Source organism: Scylla paramamosain, chromosome 23, assembly GCF_035594125.1.
Source record: "Scylla paramamosain isolate STU-SP2022 chromosome 23, ASM3559412v1, whole genome shotgun sequence".
Taxonomy (NCBI): domain Eukaryota; kingdom Metazoa; phylum Arthropoda; class Malacostraca; order Decapoda; family Portunidae; genus Scylla; species Scylla paramamosain.
This window is the reverse complement of record NC_087173.1, coordinates 2935486-2950485: the sequence shown is the minus strand read 5'-3', so window position 1 is coordinate 2950485 and position 15000 is coordinate 2935486. Positions and strand designations below refer to the sequence as shown.

At 39.7% G+C, this 15000-nt stretch overlaps 1 protein-coding gene across 1 annotated transcript in view; it reads right to left on the bottom strand.

Annotated features, from left to right (window-relative positions):
- The window catches only part of LOC135112433 (chondroitin sulfate proteoglycan 4-like), a 72893-nt gene that overhangs the window by 29730 nt on the left and 28163 nt on the right, over positions 1–15000 (bottom strand). Inside the window, exons 5-6 of the mRNA XM_064026895.1 lie at positions 5447–5570; positions 4105–4358 (exon numbers count right to left, since the gene is read on the bottom strand). Of these exons, the coding sequence (XP_063882965.1) occupies positions 4105–4358; positions 5447–5570 (378 nt within the window). The remainder of the gene's footprint in view (positions 1–4104; positions 4359–5446; positions 5571–15000) is intronic.

The following is a 15000-nucleotide window of genomic DNA, read 5'->3' as shown; positions in this document are numbered from 1 at the left end:
CACCATCACCACCAGGCAGATGACAACATGAAACATAAATCCTTAGAGATCTTAATGCACCGTAACGCAAAAGGGCGCCCCCCTCTTGAAGAATACTCCTTTGTGTGTGTGTGTACGTGCGTGTGTGTGTGTGTGATGTACGTCTTGTAGCAAAAAGCAGACGTCTCGCTGTCGGCAGTAACGTAAGAGACCAGCTAACTATGTGGTCCTTTTTTTCCCCCTTTTTCTATTTTCCTCTTGAAGAAAATGTACTGGCTTGGGGAAAAAAGACATACAGCCCACCACCACCAGAGCTCGTCTTTATGTCTTACGTAATGGCGGGGAATTGCCCTCAACTGCGAGATAAATTTTTGTTTTCTTCTTCTGCAGTGAAATTGTTAAGGCGTGTTTTGTGATGGCGCGGTGGGTTGGGGGGGTGAGGGGGCTGGGGCGATTCTTTTGGAAGGAGGAGGGGAGGGACGGGGTTGATGTTGTTGTTAGGAAGGAGAGATCTGTCTGTTTCTGTCTGTCTGTCTGTCTGTCTCTCTGTGTCTGTCTGTCTGTCTGTCTGTCTGTTTGTCTGTCTGTCTGTCTGTCTCTCTCTCAGACTACTTCCATAAATATTTCTATCAATATTAACAGTGATACCATAACAACAACAACAACGACAATAACAACAACAACAAATCTGACAAAGTGAAAATAGTGCAAAGCTGGGAAGAAAAATTGCTCGTTAAATATCGATAAAACGTAAAGCACATCGTTACAGAGAGGATAAAAAAAAAAAATGAGAGAAAGAGAAAGAGAGATATATAAAAAAAAAAGAAGGTAAATTTGAAACGAGAAATGTAGAAACGAAATATAACTCACTGCTATGTCAGGGTTTTGAATTCATGTACAGAGAGAGAGACAGAAAATTTTCCTTCTTTATTTTTTTTTTATTTTTTCGTTTTCTTCCTTTCTGTCATCGTTTCTATATTCCTCATCATCACTGTCATTATCACCATCACCCCCACTGCCATCACCACCATCACCATCATTATTATCATCATAGCCATCACCACTATCACCGCTCTTGACACCACCATCACCTCCATCTTCCATCCTCTTCCACCTCCTCATCATCATTATCATCTACCTCATCATAGCAACCATCATCAACAACATCACCACTAACACCACCTTCCTCTTCCTCCTGCTTCTTTTCCTCCTCTTGATCATCATAACCACCATTACATCCTCACCACCACCACCACCACCACCACCACCACCACCACCACCAGCACGACCACCACATAAACAAAGCCGGAATCAACAATTGCCAGGAGCCGCTACTCTGTCATTCACAAGTCCTACGCTATTCACGGCTGTCAGATTCCCGCTTCAGCCGTACAATACATGAATCCCTAACAATGTCGCCCCATAAAGCCGCGAGATAGATTAGTTCGCGCGAGTGTAAGCTTGTCAAAAATGAAAAAAAAAATAAAATAAATAAATAAAAAAATAAAGAGAGAGAGGACGAGATTCGGTTATTGTTTTTTATGTTTTAGTTGTTCTGCTTTATTGGTTTCTCGTCTCTTGTCTTCTCTCTTCTCTCTCTCTCTTCCAGTTGAGTTGTTTGTAGTTTTCTGTTGTTGTTAAGGCTTGTGATGCGTCTTTTCGTTTCCGTGTGTGAAAATTATACTTTATTTCCGCATGTGAAAAGTGTTTAATTAATTTCATGTTTACTTTTTGTTGCGTCTCTTTCCTTCATTTGTAAATTTACTCTAAGTTTTATCAGTATTTTCCTTCATGCGAAAAATCTACTTTGTTCTTATCTTTAATTCCTGTAGCAAATTCATTTCTCTTATCTGTTCTTTCTACTTAATTTTCCTCCGTCATTTCTGTATTTTACTTTCTGTCATGATTATTTTCCCTTGTAAGAGTCTGCGGCATTTGGTCACGTTAATGCAATAAATCATACTGTCATTAATTTCCTCGTCATTCTGTTCTGTTACTAACACATATTTCCTCGCTATGTCAACTATTTTCATTGTTTTTTTTGTTTTTTTTGGAAAGCGTACGTTATTTTCGGCATTTTAATCCGTTCATTGATATTGGTATCAATTTTCCCATTATCTTTTGCCATATACACATTTCTTTGCAGTATTAAACCACCTGTATGTTTTCTTCGTAATTACACTCGATTTTTTAAAGAATTCACTTAATATTCTATTAATTTGTTCATTCATCTAAATATTATTTTATTTGCTATTATCTTCTATCACACACGTTCAATCTTCTGCATTATTATATGACTAAACTTTTTATCTTCTTACCCTCACTTGATTCGTTTAAAGATTTACGTAATACTCTCAGTTTGTTCATTCATACACGACTTTCCTATCATATATATTTATATTTTTTTTCTTATCACATGCACACATATTTATTCTCTGTATCAAACCAAATCCCTTATCTTCTTCACTCTGCTTAAATAGTTAAAAGGTTCACACAATATTCTATCAATTTTGTTCACTTGTAAATGCATTGTTAGCCATTATCACACACACACACACACACACACACACACACACACACACATTTCTCCTCAGTATTAAGTCAAAATCCTTTACGTTCTTGCTCCTGCTTGATTAGTTAAAGGATTCACTCAACATATGATCAGTGCGTTAATTAACAAAAAACATTATCTATTATCACACACACACACACACACACACACACACACACACACACATTTCTACGCAGCATGAAACCTCCAGATCCTTTATATTTCTATCCCTATTTGATTTGTTAACAGGATTCACTCAATACTCTTATCAATATCTTCATTTACAAAAGCATTATTATCCATTATCACATATACATACGATTCTACGCAGTATTAAACTTCCAAATCCTTTACGTTCTTATTCTGCTTCATTTGTTAAAGGATTCACGCAACACTCCCTCGGTTTGATCCTCACGCACACACCTGAGCCGTCCGCGTCCCTCACACACACGCAAAACACCTGCTCTTCCCACCTCACTTTTAAAACACCGCTCTTTTTACATTGCAGTCAAATACGGTGAGGAGAAATCATGCCATGAAACAGAGGCGCTTCATGTACTTGTCTGTTTGTTCGACTACCTTGCTCTCTAGAATTCGCTGAAATGTTAGAAATTAATTGAGTTTCTCATCTTTATCCTGTGTTGTTTTTAGTTGACTATTCCTCTCACTTGTTTTTTCTCATATTATAATTGAAATTTACGTTCTGCTCGTCTGATTTCTCATAATTCTAAATGCATAGAAGTATTCCTGAGGTTTTGACGGCAAGATTGTCACGTAGTAGAGGAAAAAAAGACATGACCAGTACGGTATAGCAGAGAATTATGGATATAACTCAAGGCAACGGACTGGAAATTCCCACCTCAACTCCAGAGGACTAAAAATCGTAAAGCTTTCCAATACAATATGCTAACGAACCTCAAACAAAGGAAACACAAGGAAAAATAACTCAAGAATCACGTGAAACAAACAGCCATTATTACAAGCATTCCACAACAACAACATAAGGAAAACACGTCAAATAACAAGAACAGGATCCAAGTTTCTTTCCCCTTTTCTGGCGCCTGTCTAACACTCCCAATAACACTTTCCCTGCTATTTGACATGTTTACCTAATTACTAATTACTCTGGGACATTTTTTTCTTGTTCTACAACCACCTCCGAACGTTATACTGGCTAGAAATTGTTAGATCTATTCTTTTAATTTCTTTTTCTTCTTTCTTGCCGATGTTTATAAAGATTTAATTGTTTTTAGTGCTGAGAATTGTTGCGTATCGCATTGGAAGTGTTAACCATTTCGTACACAGTCACAATCTACACTCGCACTTCGTTTCAATTTTCCCATCACTTTAAATCCTCTGATCCGCTTAACATATTAAAGAAAAACACACAAAAAAAACAAAGAACTGATAAACTGTTGACAAAGCAGATGACTTAGAATCAAGAGAGAGACAGAGACAGAGAGAGAACGAGAGCGAAAGAGAGAAAAGAGAACACCACTGAATACATTGGCAGTGAATGCAGACTGTACCTTGACTTTTACCAATTAACTTTCCCAGTACCTGCCCTCTCTCACCTGGATGGCGGGCCTGTGTTGTACAGCAGTAGCGCGTGTTGACTCTGTGTCTTGATCTGCATGCTGATGGAGCCTCCCGTGCGTGGGTAGGACTCCTGGAAGGCCACGTAGGCGCCCGGCTGCACAAAACTAATAGCGGCAGTCGGGGAGGCATCAAACTCCTCCGAACATTGCCACTCCACCCCGTACACATCTGAGGTTTTGGAGTTTCCTTCCCTCGCTTCCCGCAGGACTTCTATCCCGTTGTACATGACCTTGGGGGAGACAGAGTTGGGTGAGACTGGGACATGCAAGGGGGAAATAGGTGAGAGGAAACTGAGAGGGAGTCATTTAAATAAGAGTGCCTTCAGCTTGAGGTGAGATGAAGGAATAGGTGATAGAGAGATAAGGATATAGTGTTTTTCTAATATTAAAGTCTGCAATTCCTTAATGGAGAAAAAGTGGTTGAGGGAAAGTGAGATGCGAAATAGAGATGAGAGATGAAAGAAAGGTGTGGAAGTCGTTTGAGTGCATGACCTGAGAATTTAAAGAACAGGTGATAACGAAGGTGAAAAAGATGAGAGAAAGGTGAGAGACGATATTGAGGTACAGAGGAACAGGTGGGTGAACGGGAAGAAAGGAAAAAAAAAGACTTAGCAGCCATTAAGGTTATCTTATATATAAACCAGAAAATATGATCAGGTGATAACGAAGGGAGAAAAAAATAAGAGGAAGGTGACAGACGGGCTTAAGTGTCAGGAAAAGAGATGAGTGAGAAAAAAATCACGAAAAAAAAAACAGACAACCATTAATTAGAGTTACCTTATATCTGCCTGAGAATTTAAGGAACAGGTGATGATAATTATAGTTTTGAGTGATAAAAGTGTGAATTAAGTTAAAGAGGAGAATTAATGTTTGTAGATTATTTTATTTATTCTTGAATCTGTGGCGGGGATCAAGCAGTGAGAAAGCAAGAGATGATATAAGAAAGAGTGAATGCGGTGGAAATGAAACACGAACGAAGAAAACAGGAAAAAGAGAAGAGAAGAGAAGAGAAGCATAAGAGAGATGACGTGGAGGAAGAAAATGTCGTTAAGGAAAAGAGCAAAACATGGAAACAAGATGAAAGATGGCGCTTATCCACACACACACACACACACACACACACACACACACACACACACACACACACACACACATTTAGGAATAGATGGAGGGCAATACTTTATACTGAGGAAATAACAGGAGGAATATTCGTGAGGGGAGAGGAAAGGAAGAGAAAGGAACACACACACACACACACACACACACACACACACACACACACACACACACACACACACACACACACACACACACTTACCTGATCCATGCAGCCTCTGAAGTTATCTAGCAGCCCAAGAAAGATCTCCGTGAAGTCTCCAAGGCCGCCCAGGAAAACTCCGTAGTGAATATTGAGTTCGTGAAACCTCCCGGCCAGCGTTATCCTGAAGGAGGCGAAGAAGGGGGTCTTACTTTACCTATCCACGTCACTCCACATGCATGGGTGATATAGAATAGTGTATCTTCTATTTTATATGTATTATTTTGTTTTTTGTTTTGTTTATTGATTTGTTGTTCGTTGATCTTGTTCTGTTTATTCATTTGCTTTGTGTTACTTTATTTATCTATCTACTTATTCGTTTTGATTCATTTTTGTGCTGTAGGCTTAAGAACATCAAAACATAAAGAGATAAGGAACACTCCAATAAACCAGTAGACCATCTAGTAGCAGTTTCTGTATACGAAGACACTTACTGTATATCACTTGTCATTACTATCATTTCTAACCATGAATTTATCTGATCTTGTAAACTTAACCTCAGCCTCTTTTGATGACAGTAAATTCCCAGTCACTCGATAAGACCTAATTTTTTTTATCTGATTTCACTGACCTTTGCATTTTTGTTGCCCTTGACCGGTGTCCCTCCTACATAAAATAATAATAATAATAATAATAATAATAATAATAATAATAATAATAATAATAATAATAATAATAATAATAATAATAAAATCTGACGAGCGATACATCAACAGATTTATCAAGAACGTGCTTTATTTGCTTCGATCTATATGTACAGTCTTCTATGCTGGACAGAAAAGAAGAGGACCTACTTATTCCTACGTATAAAATATATGGATACTCTGTTAAGCATTGGATTTATATTAGATGGGAGATTGTTGCAAGCTTCACCTGCTCTAAAGGATAACAAAAGCTTGGGAACTCTTAAAAGTTTATGATTTATTTTTACACATTATCTTCGTTGCAAAGAAAAACTACAACCAAAACATTTTGTCTCCACCCTTTTTTTTTTTTTTTTTTGTTTAGTTTGGAAGGGAGAGAAACAATTTTTAACTTCAATCTCTGGTAGAGACGCCAAATATTTGACTTCACCAAAGGACTTCGTAGTTTTCAAAGTGTTTTATGTAGAAAAGATAAAAAAAAAAAAACATCACTCCCCAGTCTCACAACAAACTGGCCGACTCCCTTAGTAAAAAAAAAAAAGAAAACCTGGACCAAATTCACATATTTAACACCAGACTAGTTCACAGTTTCACGATCATTTTATGTAAGACGGGACCAGAGGAAAGATAAACAGAAAATCACCCTAAACTCCCAGCTAGACGTACAAACTACCTGACTTCCCAAATGTGTAGTAGTAGTGTATTGAAAAATCGTATATTGACAGCACGAGTCTCGGTTGTGCACTCATCCTGCTCTGTACCACACACTGCCGCTCTTAATGGTTCCTGCGCCTGCCCTGCAAGTGATGGAGTGTGGTGCGTGAATAAGTAATAGCAAATAGAGGATGCGTGGTACAGATGGAATACAGGAAAAGACTGGCGATAAAAGGGGTAGGAGAAATGATGATAAAGAATAAAAGTGGGGAGTTAAGAGTGAATTAGAGCACATTGAAGGTTGTGGTACGTGAATAAACAATAAACTAGATAATACGTGGGTACAGATGGAATAGACGAAAGAAACTGGTGATGAAAGGAGTGGGAGGATTGGTGATAAAGAGGAAAAGAGGTGAAGAACTATGAGAGTTGTGAAGTAGAGAATCTTTTATAGGTATGGTAAAAAAAAAAAAAAGTGAGTGTGGATAGTAAAAGTGTTGATGATATGTTTAAGAAATTGTAGTGGTGGAGAAAAAGAGGAATTGTAGTGATTAGTTAAAAGCCAAATGGAAAAAAAAAGATGAAGATGTAGTATTTTTGTGAGGAATGATAGGTGGAAAAAGTAAGGCAATGATAGTGGCAATGATAGAGAGTTATTGGTGAAGAAAAAGCTGGAAGAATTATGGTGATTGGCAAAAGTGTCTGGTGAAAAAGGGAAGTAAATAAACGAGGATACAGCAAGGAACGAGTGTGAATTATTGGACACACACACACACACACACACACACACACACAATCAGGTGGCCCAGTGGTTAGTGCGCCTATTACAGCATTAGGAGTTCCAGGGTTCGATTCCCTAGCCAGATCAGAAGTCTTTTGGCGGACCTCTTTGTTCTTAGCATTGATTAGTGTGTGGTCAAAGTCGACAGCTGTGATTCGCAGCTTAGGGGGAGAAAAAAAAATAAATAAATACACGGTTGACCTGATTATCCCGGGTCAGGTTTTCTAGGTCGGGCGGGGTCAAGTGGCACCCTTCGTATTGTATTGTTGATACTTCCTTAAGATTAATGTGCGTAGATTCTTAGCCAATAATTCCACCATGTACTGTCCTTGAAATAAGCCGTGCATTATTATTATTATTACATATACACAAACACACGCACGCACAGACACATACAAGCTGCACACAAACACAGTGACAATGAACGCAAATAGTGTATATAATGACACTCCTTTCCGTAGTGTCGATACAATGAATGTCCATAGCCGTGTAAATGTGACAAGCCTCTCAGTAATATCGGGTGGGCATGCGATGTGTGTACGTGCGTGCGTGTGCGTGCGTGTGAGTGAGTATGCGTGTGTGTTTGTGCGGTCAGTATTGTGGCCATAAAATTTTCATCCACATACAAATGGTTCAATGTGCAGGAAATATTTGAGTGGCAATGTATGTGTAAATATGCGATCCTTCAGACAGGACAACAGGGAGGCCGAGTAACGACGTGTGTCTGCGCCGAATAAACAAACTACACGTGTTTCAATATTTCACTCCCCGCCACAGTGAAATTGTAGCCCTGCACGACGAGGAAAATGCGCCTTTCACTCACTGTACGCTAAGAAAAATACACCCTTCACTCACGCACAGTACAAAATATTTATTCCATTCCATATTTAACTTCTCACCTCGGCCTGTCACTGAGTTTACCTCCCTACCAATACAATAAGTGTGGGAGTGTTTGCACTGATGTATACCCAGGAAACTTTTTTTTTTTACCTGCTTTACTAGACTAGAGAGTATTTGCACCACACCTTGAGTTTTCCTCCCTATAAATTCAGTAAGTGGAGGAGTGTTTACTAGTATATACCCAGAGAATGACTCCTTTCACGTACTTATGCTAGAAAATATTTGGCGTGCACCATTCTTAATACATCTGCTTGTGAATATTTGAGTTGCCTTCCCTGCCAATACATCAAGTGAAGGCATATTTCTACCAATATGTTCCCTGAAAAGTGCAGTAGAAAACATCTGAGCACCACCATACTTACTATCCCGACTTGTGATTGACTTCACCTTCGTCCCGATACATTAAGTGAGGGAATATGACACGTATATCTTGAGATTGCATATTCCTTACCCACACGAAAACCGATTTACAAAGAAGTGCCAAAAATACATCATGTCTTTGGTACATGTGGAAAATTTTCTGAGGTATTTGTGTAAGGAATATATCAACAAAGTGCAATTTATAATGATTCTTGTGCCCTTTTCTTCAGGAAGGTAATGAGGAGGTTACCTGAACACACCTGTCTGAGAAATAAAGGTATATAAATGTGACACACACACACACACACACACACACACACACACACACACACACACACACACACACACACACACACACACACACACACACACACACACACACAAGGCGGACAGGTGTAATGTGGTCGTCCGTCACTCAAATAAGAATTGGTGGTCATTCCCAGGTGAGCGTCAATCACTTCCGGTCGATGGTGATCAAAATACTTCTTGTTATTGCTGGTGTTGTTGTTGGTGTGTTGGGCGTCTTGTGTTGTGCTGTGTTGTGTTGTGTTGTCTTTGTGCTGGGTGTGGTATTGAGCGCTGTTGGTGCTTGTGTTGTTGTTGTTGTTGTTGTTGTTGTTGTTGTTCTTGTTCTTGTTGCTGTTGTTGTTGTTGTTGCTGCTGTTATTGTTGTTGTTGTTGTTATTGTTGCTGCTGCTGCTTCTACTTCTACTACTCCTACTACTACTATTACCATTACCACCACTACTACTGTTACTACTACCACCACTACCACCATCACTGCTACTGTTGTTTTTGTTATACTGTTTTTGTTCTTGTACTAACTCTATTAATATTATCTCCGCTATGTACATATACTGCTTCCCTTTTACAAACACACTTAATAACTTTCATCATCACCGTACATCAAATAATCCCTCCTTTAATTCACACACTACATACACAACACACGCACAATATCAATACGTTTCCAGCTTAATTGTTTTGTCGTACAGTATCGCTTCATCATAAATGACAAAAAAATAAAAAACTCTACCCAGTCCATAAATAAATATTCAGCTACTCATCACACTTCCAGGCTGTATAATTATTAATGATAAACTATTTTTTTTCTGTTTTTTTTTTTTTTTTTTTTTTTTTCAACACGGGACAATATCATCATCAATAACACACAACATTAGATACTCATTCGCGCCGCCTCGCTCTCGTGTTTGGTTCAGTGACTTTGCGCATCAAAAATTGGGAAAAGTCATTTGCTGCCACCGACTGCGGACCACAAACACTTGGGCATCGAAACATCACAGCTGTAAGGATGGCGGAAATGATGAAGGAGAAGAAGGAGGAGGAGGAGGAGGAGGAGGAAAAGAAGAGTAAAGAAGAAAATAATAATGATGGTGATAAAGCAGAAATCGTAAGAGAGAAACACAGAAATAAAGAAGATGAAGATATTTTGAACTAGCTCCGTATTACTTAGAAAAAAGAAAAAAAAACGAAAGAAAAGAAAAATAAGCACAAACATTATAAAAAAAAATGTAATGCTATCACATTAAAAAAATACGATTGAAGAAAGAAAAAAAAAGAAGAGATGGAGGAGGAGGAGGAGGAGGAGGAGGAGGAGGAGGAGGAGGAGAAAGAAGAAGAGGAAGAAGAAGAACAATATCCTCCCTTCCCAAACACAATCAATACAAAATAACCTCTGACTCCTTAGTACTTTCCACGGAAGCTCTTGAAGTGAGAGGGAGAGGGAGAGAAGAGGAGAGCGCGAGAGACTAGATAAGAACTAAGGGAGGAAGGAGGAAAGGAGGAAGAGGAGAAGAGGGAAGGAAGGATAGAAACGTGTATCAAATTACTTCCTCACACACACACACCCACACACACACACACACACAGAGAGAGAGAGAGAGAGAGAGAGAGAGAGAGAGAGAGAGAGAGAGAGAGAGAGAGAGAGAGAGAGAGAGAGACGTAAAAGGAAAACATTTGTGGGCACGAGGAGGAGGAATAAAGGATGCAAAAGACCACAATCGAGTCATTTGTGCACGTCTCTGGGTCACGAAACACACCTGTGGGTTTTAAGGATGTTTTTTTTTCGCCAGGTGAGCGCAGGTACGAGAGAGAGAGAGAGAGAGGGAGAGGGGGAGGGGAAGAAAGGAGGAAAGAATGGGAGAAGGAGAGGGAAAGCAAGGAGGGAAATAGGATGGAAGGGAGTAGTTTTGGGAAGGGTAGAAATGAGAGAAGAGGGAGAAAGAATAGAAGGAGAAGGTGAAGGAATAAAAGGGAGTTAGAAGAAAGGGAAAGAAGAAGGGGGCGGGTTTAAGGATAGTGAGAGGGAAAAAGAATAGGAAAGGAGGAAGAAATGGGAGGAGGAGGAGAAGGGGAAGGAATGAAAAGTGAATGTGGTTCTGGAAAACTGGACATGAGTGAAAAAGAGAGAAAATGGAGAGAAATGGGAAAAAATAAAAAAGTAAAGTTTAAAGGAATGGAAGAGAAATTTAATTCTGGAAAGGTGGAGATGAGAGAGGAAGGAAAGAAATGAAAGAAGAAGAAGGGAGGAGGATTAGGATGAGGAGGAGAGGAAAAGGAAGGAGGGAGGAAAGAAGAAATGGGAGGAGGATGTGTGGTACATAAGAAGTAGAGATAAGAGGAAATGGAATGAATGAATGGATGAAGGAAAGAAGGAAGAAGGAAAGAAGGAAATAGATTTTTCTTAGGCACGGAATGTAAAAGGTAGACGAGAAAAGAGAAGGATGCAAGGAAAGGAGAGAAGCAAGGAAGGAAGGAAAATAAATAAAGAAAGGATATGCCGCTTTTGAAGATTAAAGGGAAGAGGAATGGAAGAAGAAAGAAAAAAAAAGGAAGAGGGGAAGAGAGAGGAAGGAAAATGTCATCTTTGAAGGGGAAAGATAAGGAGATGGTTATAGATTTTTGAGAATGGGGAAGAGAAAAGGAAAAAAAAAAAGGAAGATGAAGAAAGGTGAAGGGATATCATACTGAAAAAGGTAAGGATGAAAAATAAAAGAAGGAAAGGAACAGGATTTAAATTATGAGGGTCAGAGGAAAGGGAGAAATATGAGTGAGGGAGAAAGAAGGAAAGCGTGTTATCCTTTAAGGGGAGAAGGAAAAGTTTAGAGGAGGTTTAAAGGGCTTTTGTATGACCTTCAAATTTGTACATTCTTCGCATTTCTCGTATTTTGTGGTTAAAGGTTTTGCTGGAACGCTCTTGTGCAATGTGAAATTATTTTATTCTCTCTGTATGGTCGTTGTTTCCTTTCCTGTTATTCTTTTGTTTTTGATCGTTCTCTCTATCTTTTCCTCTCTCTCTTTTTTTTTTTTGAGGTGTCATGAAATAAGTTTTTGTGTGTATAGTTTATATCTTATGTCGAGGTAGTTTTTCATTTGGTGTTTTTTTTTTTTGTCTCTTTATTTTTCCTTTCTTTTCTTTTCTTCATCTTTTTTCTTGTTTTTTTCTTATTCTTTTTTTCTTTCTTTGTTCCTTCCTTCCTTCCTTCCTTCCTTCTTTCCTTTCCTTGTTTCTTTGTCTTTCATTCCTCCTCCTCCTCCTCGTCCTCCTCCTCCTCCTCCTCCTCCTCCTCCTCCTCCTCCTCCTCCTCATCGTTTTCCTCCTACTCCTTATCCACCACCACCACCACCATCACCACCACTTCCCTCTTCTCCTAACCCCTCGTAACTCACAACTTTTCCGCGCGAGTTGGACTCTCAAGGGTGACGCTGGAATGTTTAAGCTCACTTCGAGGGTTGACTGACCGTGTTGACCGTGCTCCCTATCTTTTACCTCTCCTCTGTATTGTTGTATCCTTCCCGTCTTCTCGTCTTCTCTCCTTTAACTGTGTGTTCATCGTGTTTCTCGACATCTTATCTCTCGTTTCCCTCACTACTGTCTTGTATGTATGTGTTGGTTCGCGTGTTGTTAGTCTGCCTGTGTGTGTTAGTGGGGGAGGTGGGTGGTGGTGTGTGTGTGTGTGTGTGTGTGTGTGTGTGTGTGTGTGTGTGTTGGTGGGTTGGGTGTGGGTGTGTGTGAGCTTGTTATATTATTTGTACTTCTTTTGTGTCGCGGTGTAATGCTGGGCGGGTGTAATCTTCCCCGAAAGTGAAATTGGTCTGTGTGTGTGTGTGTGTGTGTGTGTGTGTGTGTGTGTGTGTGTGTGTGTGTGTGTGTGTGTGTGAAAATGTTCTTATCTTGTTTCTTTTTCTAGCCCAAGTTTTTGTTCGTGTTGTTTTCACCTCCTTTTCTCTCTCCTTTTCTCTCCTTTTTCCTTTCCTCTCCTTTCCTTTCCTCTCCTTTCCTCTTCTCTCCTCTCCTCTCCTCTCCTAACTCTCCTCTCTTCGTTTCGTGTCCTCTTATCTGTCACCGCTCCTCCGCATCCTCTCCCGCCCCTTGAAACACAGACCAACTATCAGCAGAAGGAGACACGAGAGGATCTTTGCAATATCAGGTACGATTTTAGATTCATCACGTCAGGAACAAGTCAAGATCCAAACCCTTCATCTCACTGCCGCGTCTTGCAAGGAGCGGCTCACGTTGCAATAATAATGAAGCTTCTTTCCATCCCGTCTTATTGTCTCCAAGAAATACACGGGTTCTTGCATTCCTCTCCGTTGTCCAGGAAGAAGCAGGGAGGAAGGCGTGATCAGTCATATGACCTTCTATTTGACAGGTTATACAATTACTACGCAAGGATTTAAAAGCTTCCCTCCCTACCTGGCCTTACTTTATATATAGTGTTAATAAGGGGGAGGTTTTAAAGCAGCTCTATTTCTGGATAATCCTTTTGGGTCTATAGGGAATGGCACCTTTAGTGGGCCTTTTTTGTATTACCCTTTTGTAGCTCTTGGCCGGAGGTGTGTTTTCAGTAAATATACAGAAAGGGAATAGGCTGTAAATGTATGATCCTGTAAGACTAATACGGGGAAAGATTAGAGTCTGATACTTTCTAATATATCACCTAGTTGTGTAATGCTATAGTCTGTGTAAGCTGGAATGTGTGGAATGAAACGTCTCTCAGCAGCCTTCAGTCATTGTACGTACGTCTAAGAACCACAAGAGGCAGGTGGAAAATTCATACCTTCCTTAGCTGTAAGTGTTATACGATAGTCCTTTGGAAATAGAAGGGAAGTGTGTTTGAGGTAAATAAAGGTTGGTAAAGGGATCTATTTCAGTCGTACGTAAGACCATCAATAGACAAGAGGGAAAGTTAATACCTTCCTTACCTGGCCGTGTAATGCAATAGTCTTTCTGGGAGCTGGAGGATGTGTTTTCAGGTAAATAAAGCGAGGGATGGGTCTATTTTTAAGCGGCGTTTGGTCTTTAATCTATATGTAAAGAGGACTGCCGGGAGACAAGAGAGAGAGATAGTGAGTTGCTCTATCTTGTCTTTGTGGGAGTGACGAGTTACATACACATTCTCAGGTAAGGGAAAAGTTAAAGAATGTGTCCGTTTCTGCCACGTTTAGTGTTGGCTGTATTGTGTGCGCGTGTGTGTATGCGTGTGTGTGTATGCGTGTATGTGTGTTGTATATTTTCTTTTTATTTCCTCCATGTTTAAGATGTTTTTTAATGTGTTCATTGTAAGAGGCATTTGTTGGACGATGCTGCTATGCTAAAATTTTGAAATGTCCTGTATTTTGCGGTTAATACCATATCTATCTGTGTGTGTGTGTGTGTGTGTGTGTGTGTGTGTGTGTGTGTGTGTGTGTGTGTGGCGTGTGGTTGGAATACAAAGTGACTGTTGATATCGCATAGATAACACGTTGACCAGAGTTGATCACCTGCTCATATGCCTGTCATGTTTCCGCCTCACCTGCCTGCGAGTGTTTGTTTCCTGCATGGTGTTTAGGTGACAGGTAGTTAAAGGTGTTGTGTATGCATTGCAGGCGTTAATTGTACCCTTGCTTCATCCAAATTTAGATGGCAAAGCGATACATCTTTCTCTGTCCCACCTGTTAATTAGTGTTTTGTTACCTGTACGGGGTTAAGATTAGATTAGGTGCTGTGTGTATTTCAGAGGCTAATATTACTTGCATTTCATACAAATTTAGATGACAAAACGATGTAATTCTCTCTGTCCCACCTGTTCGTGAATGTTTTGTTACCTGTATTTGCGTTTCTGTTTAAAGGTGTATATTTGTCAGTGGTGAATGCTACTCTTGCATTATTCAATCAAGATGGTAGAAAGGATACGATATACCTTGTCTTACCT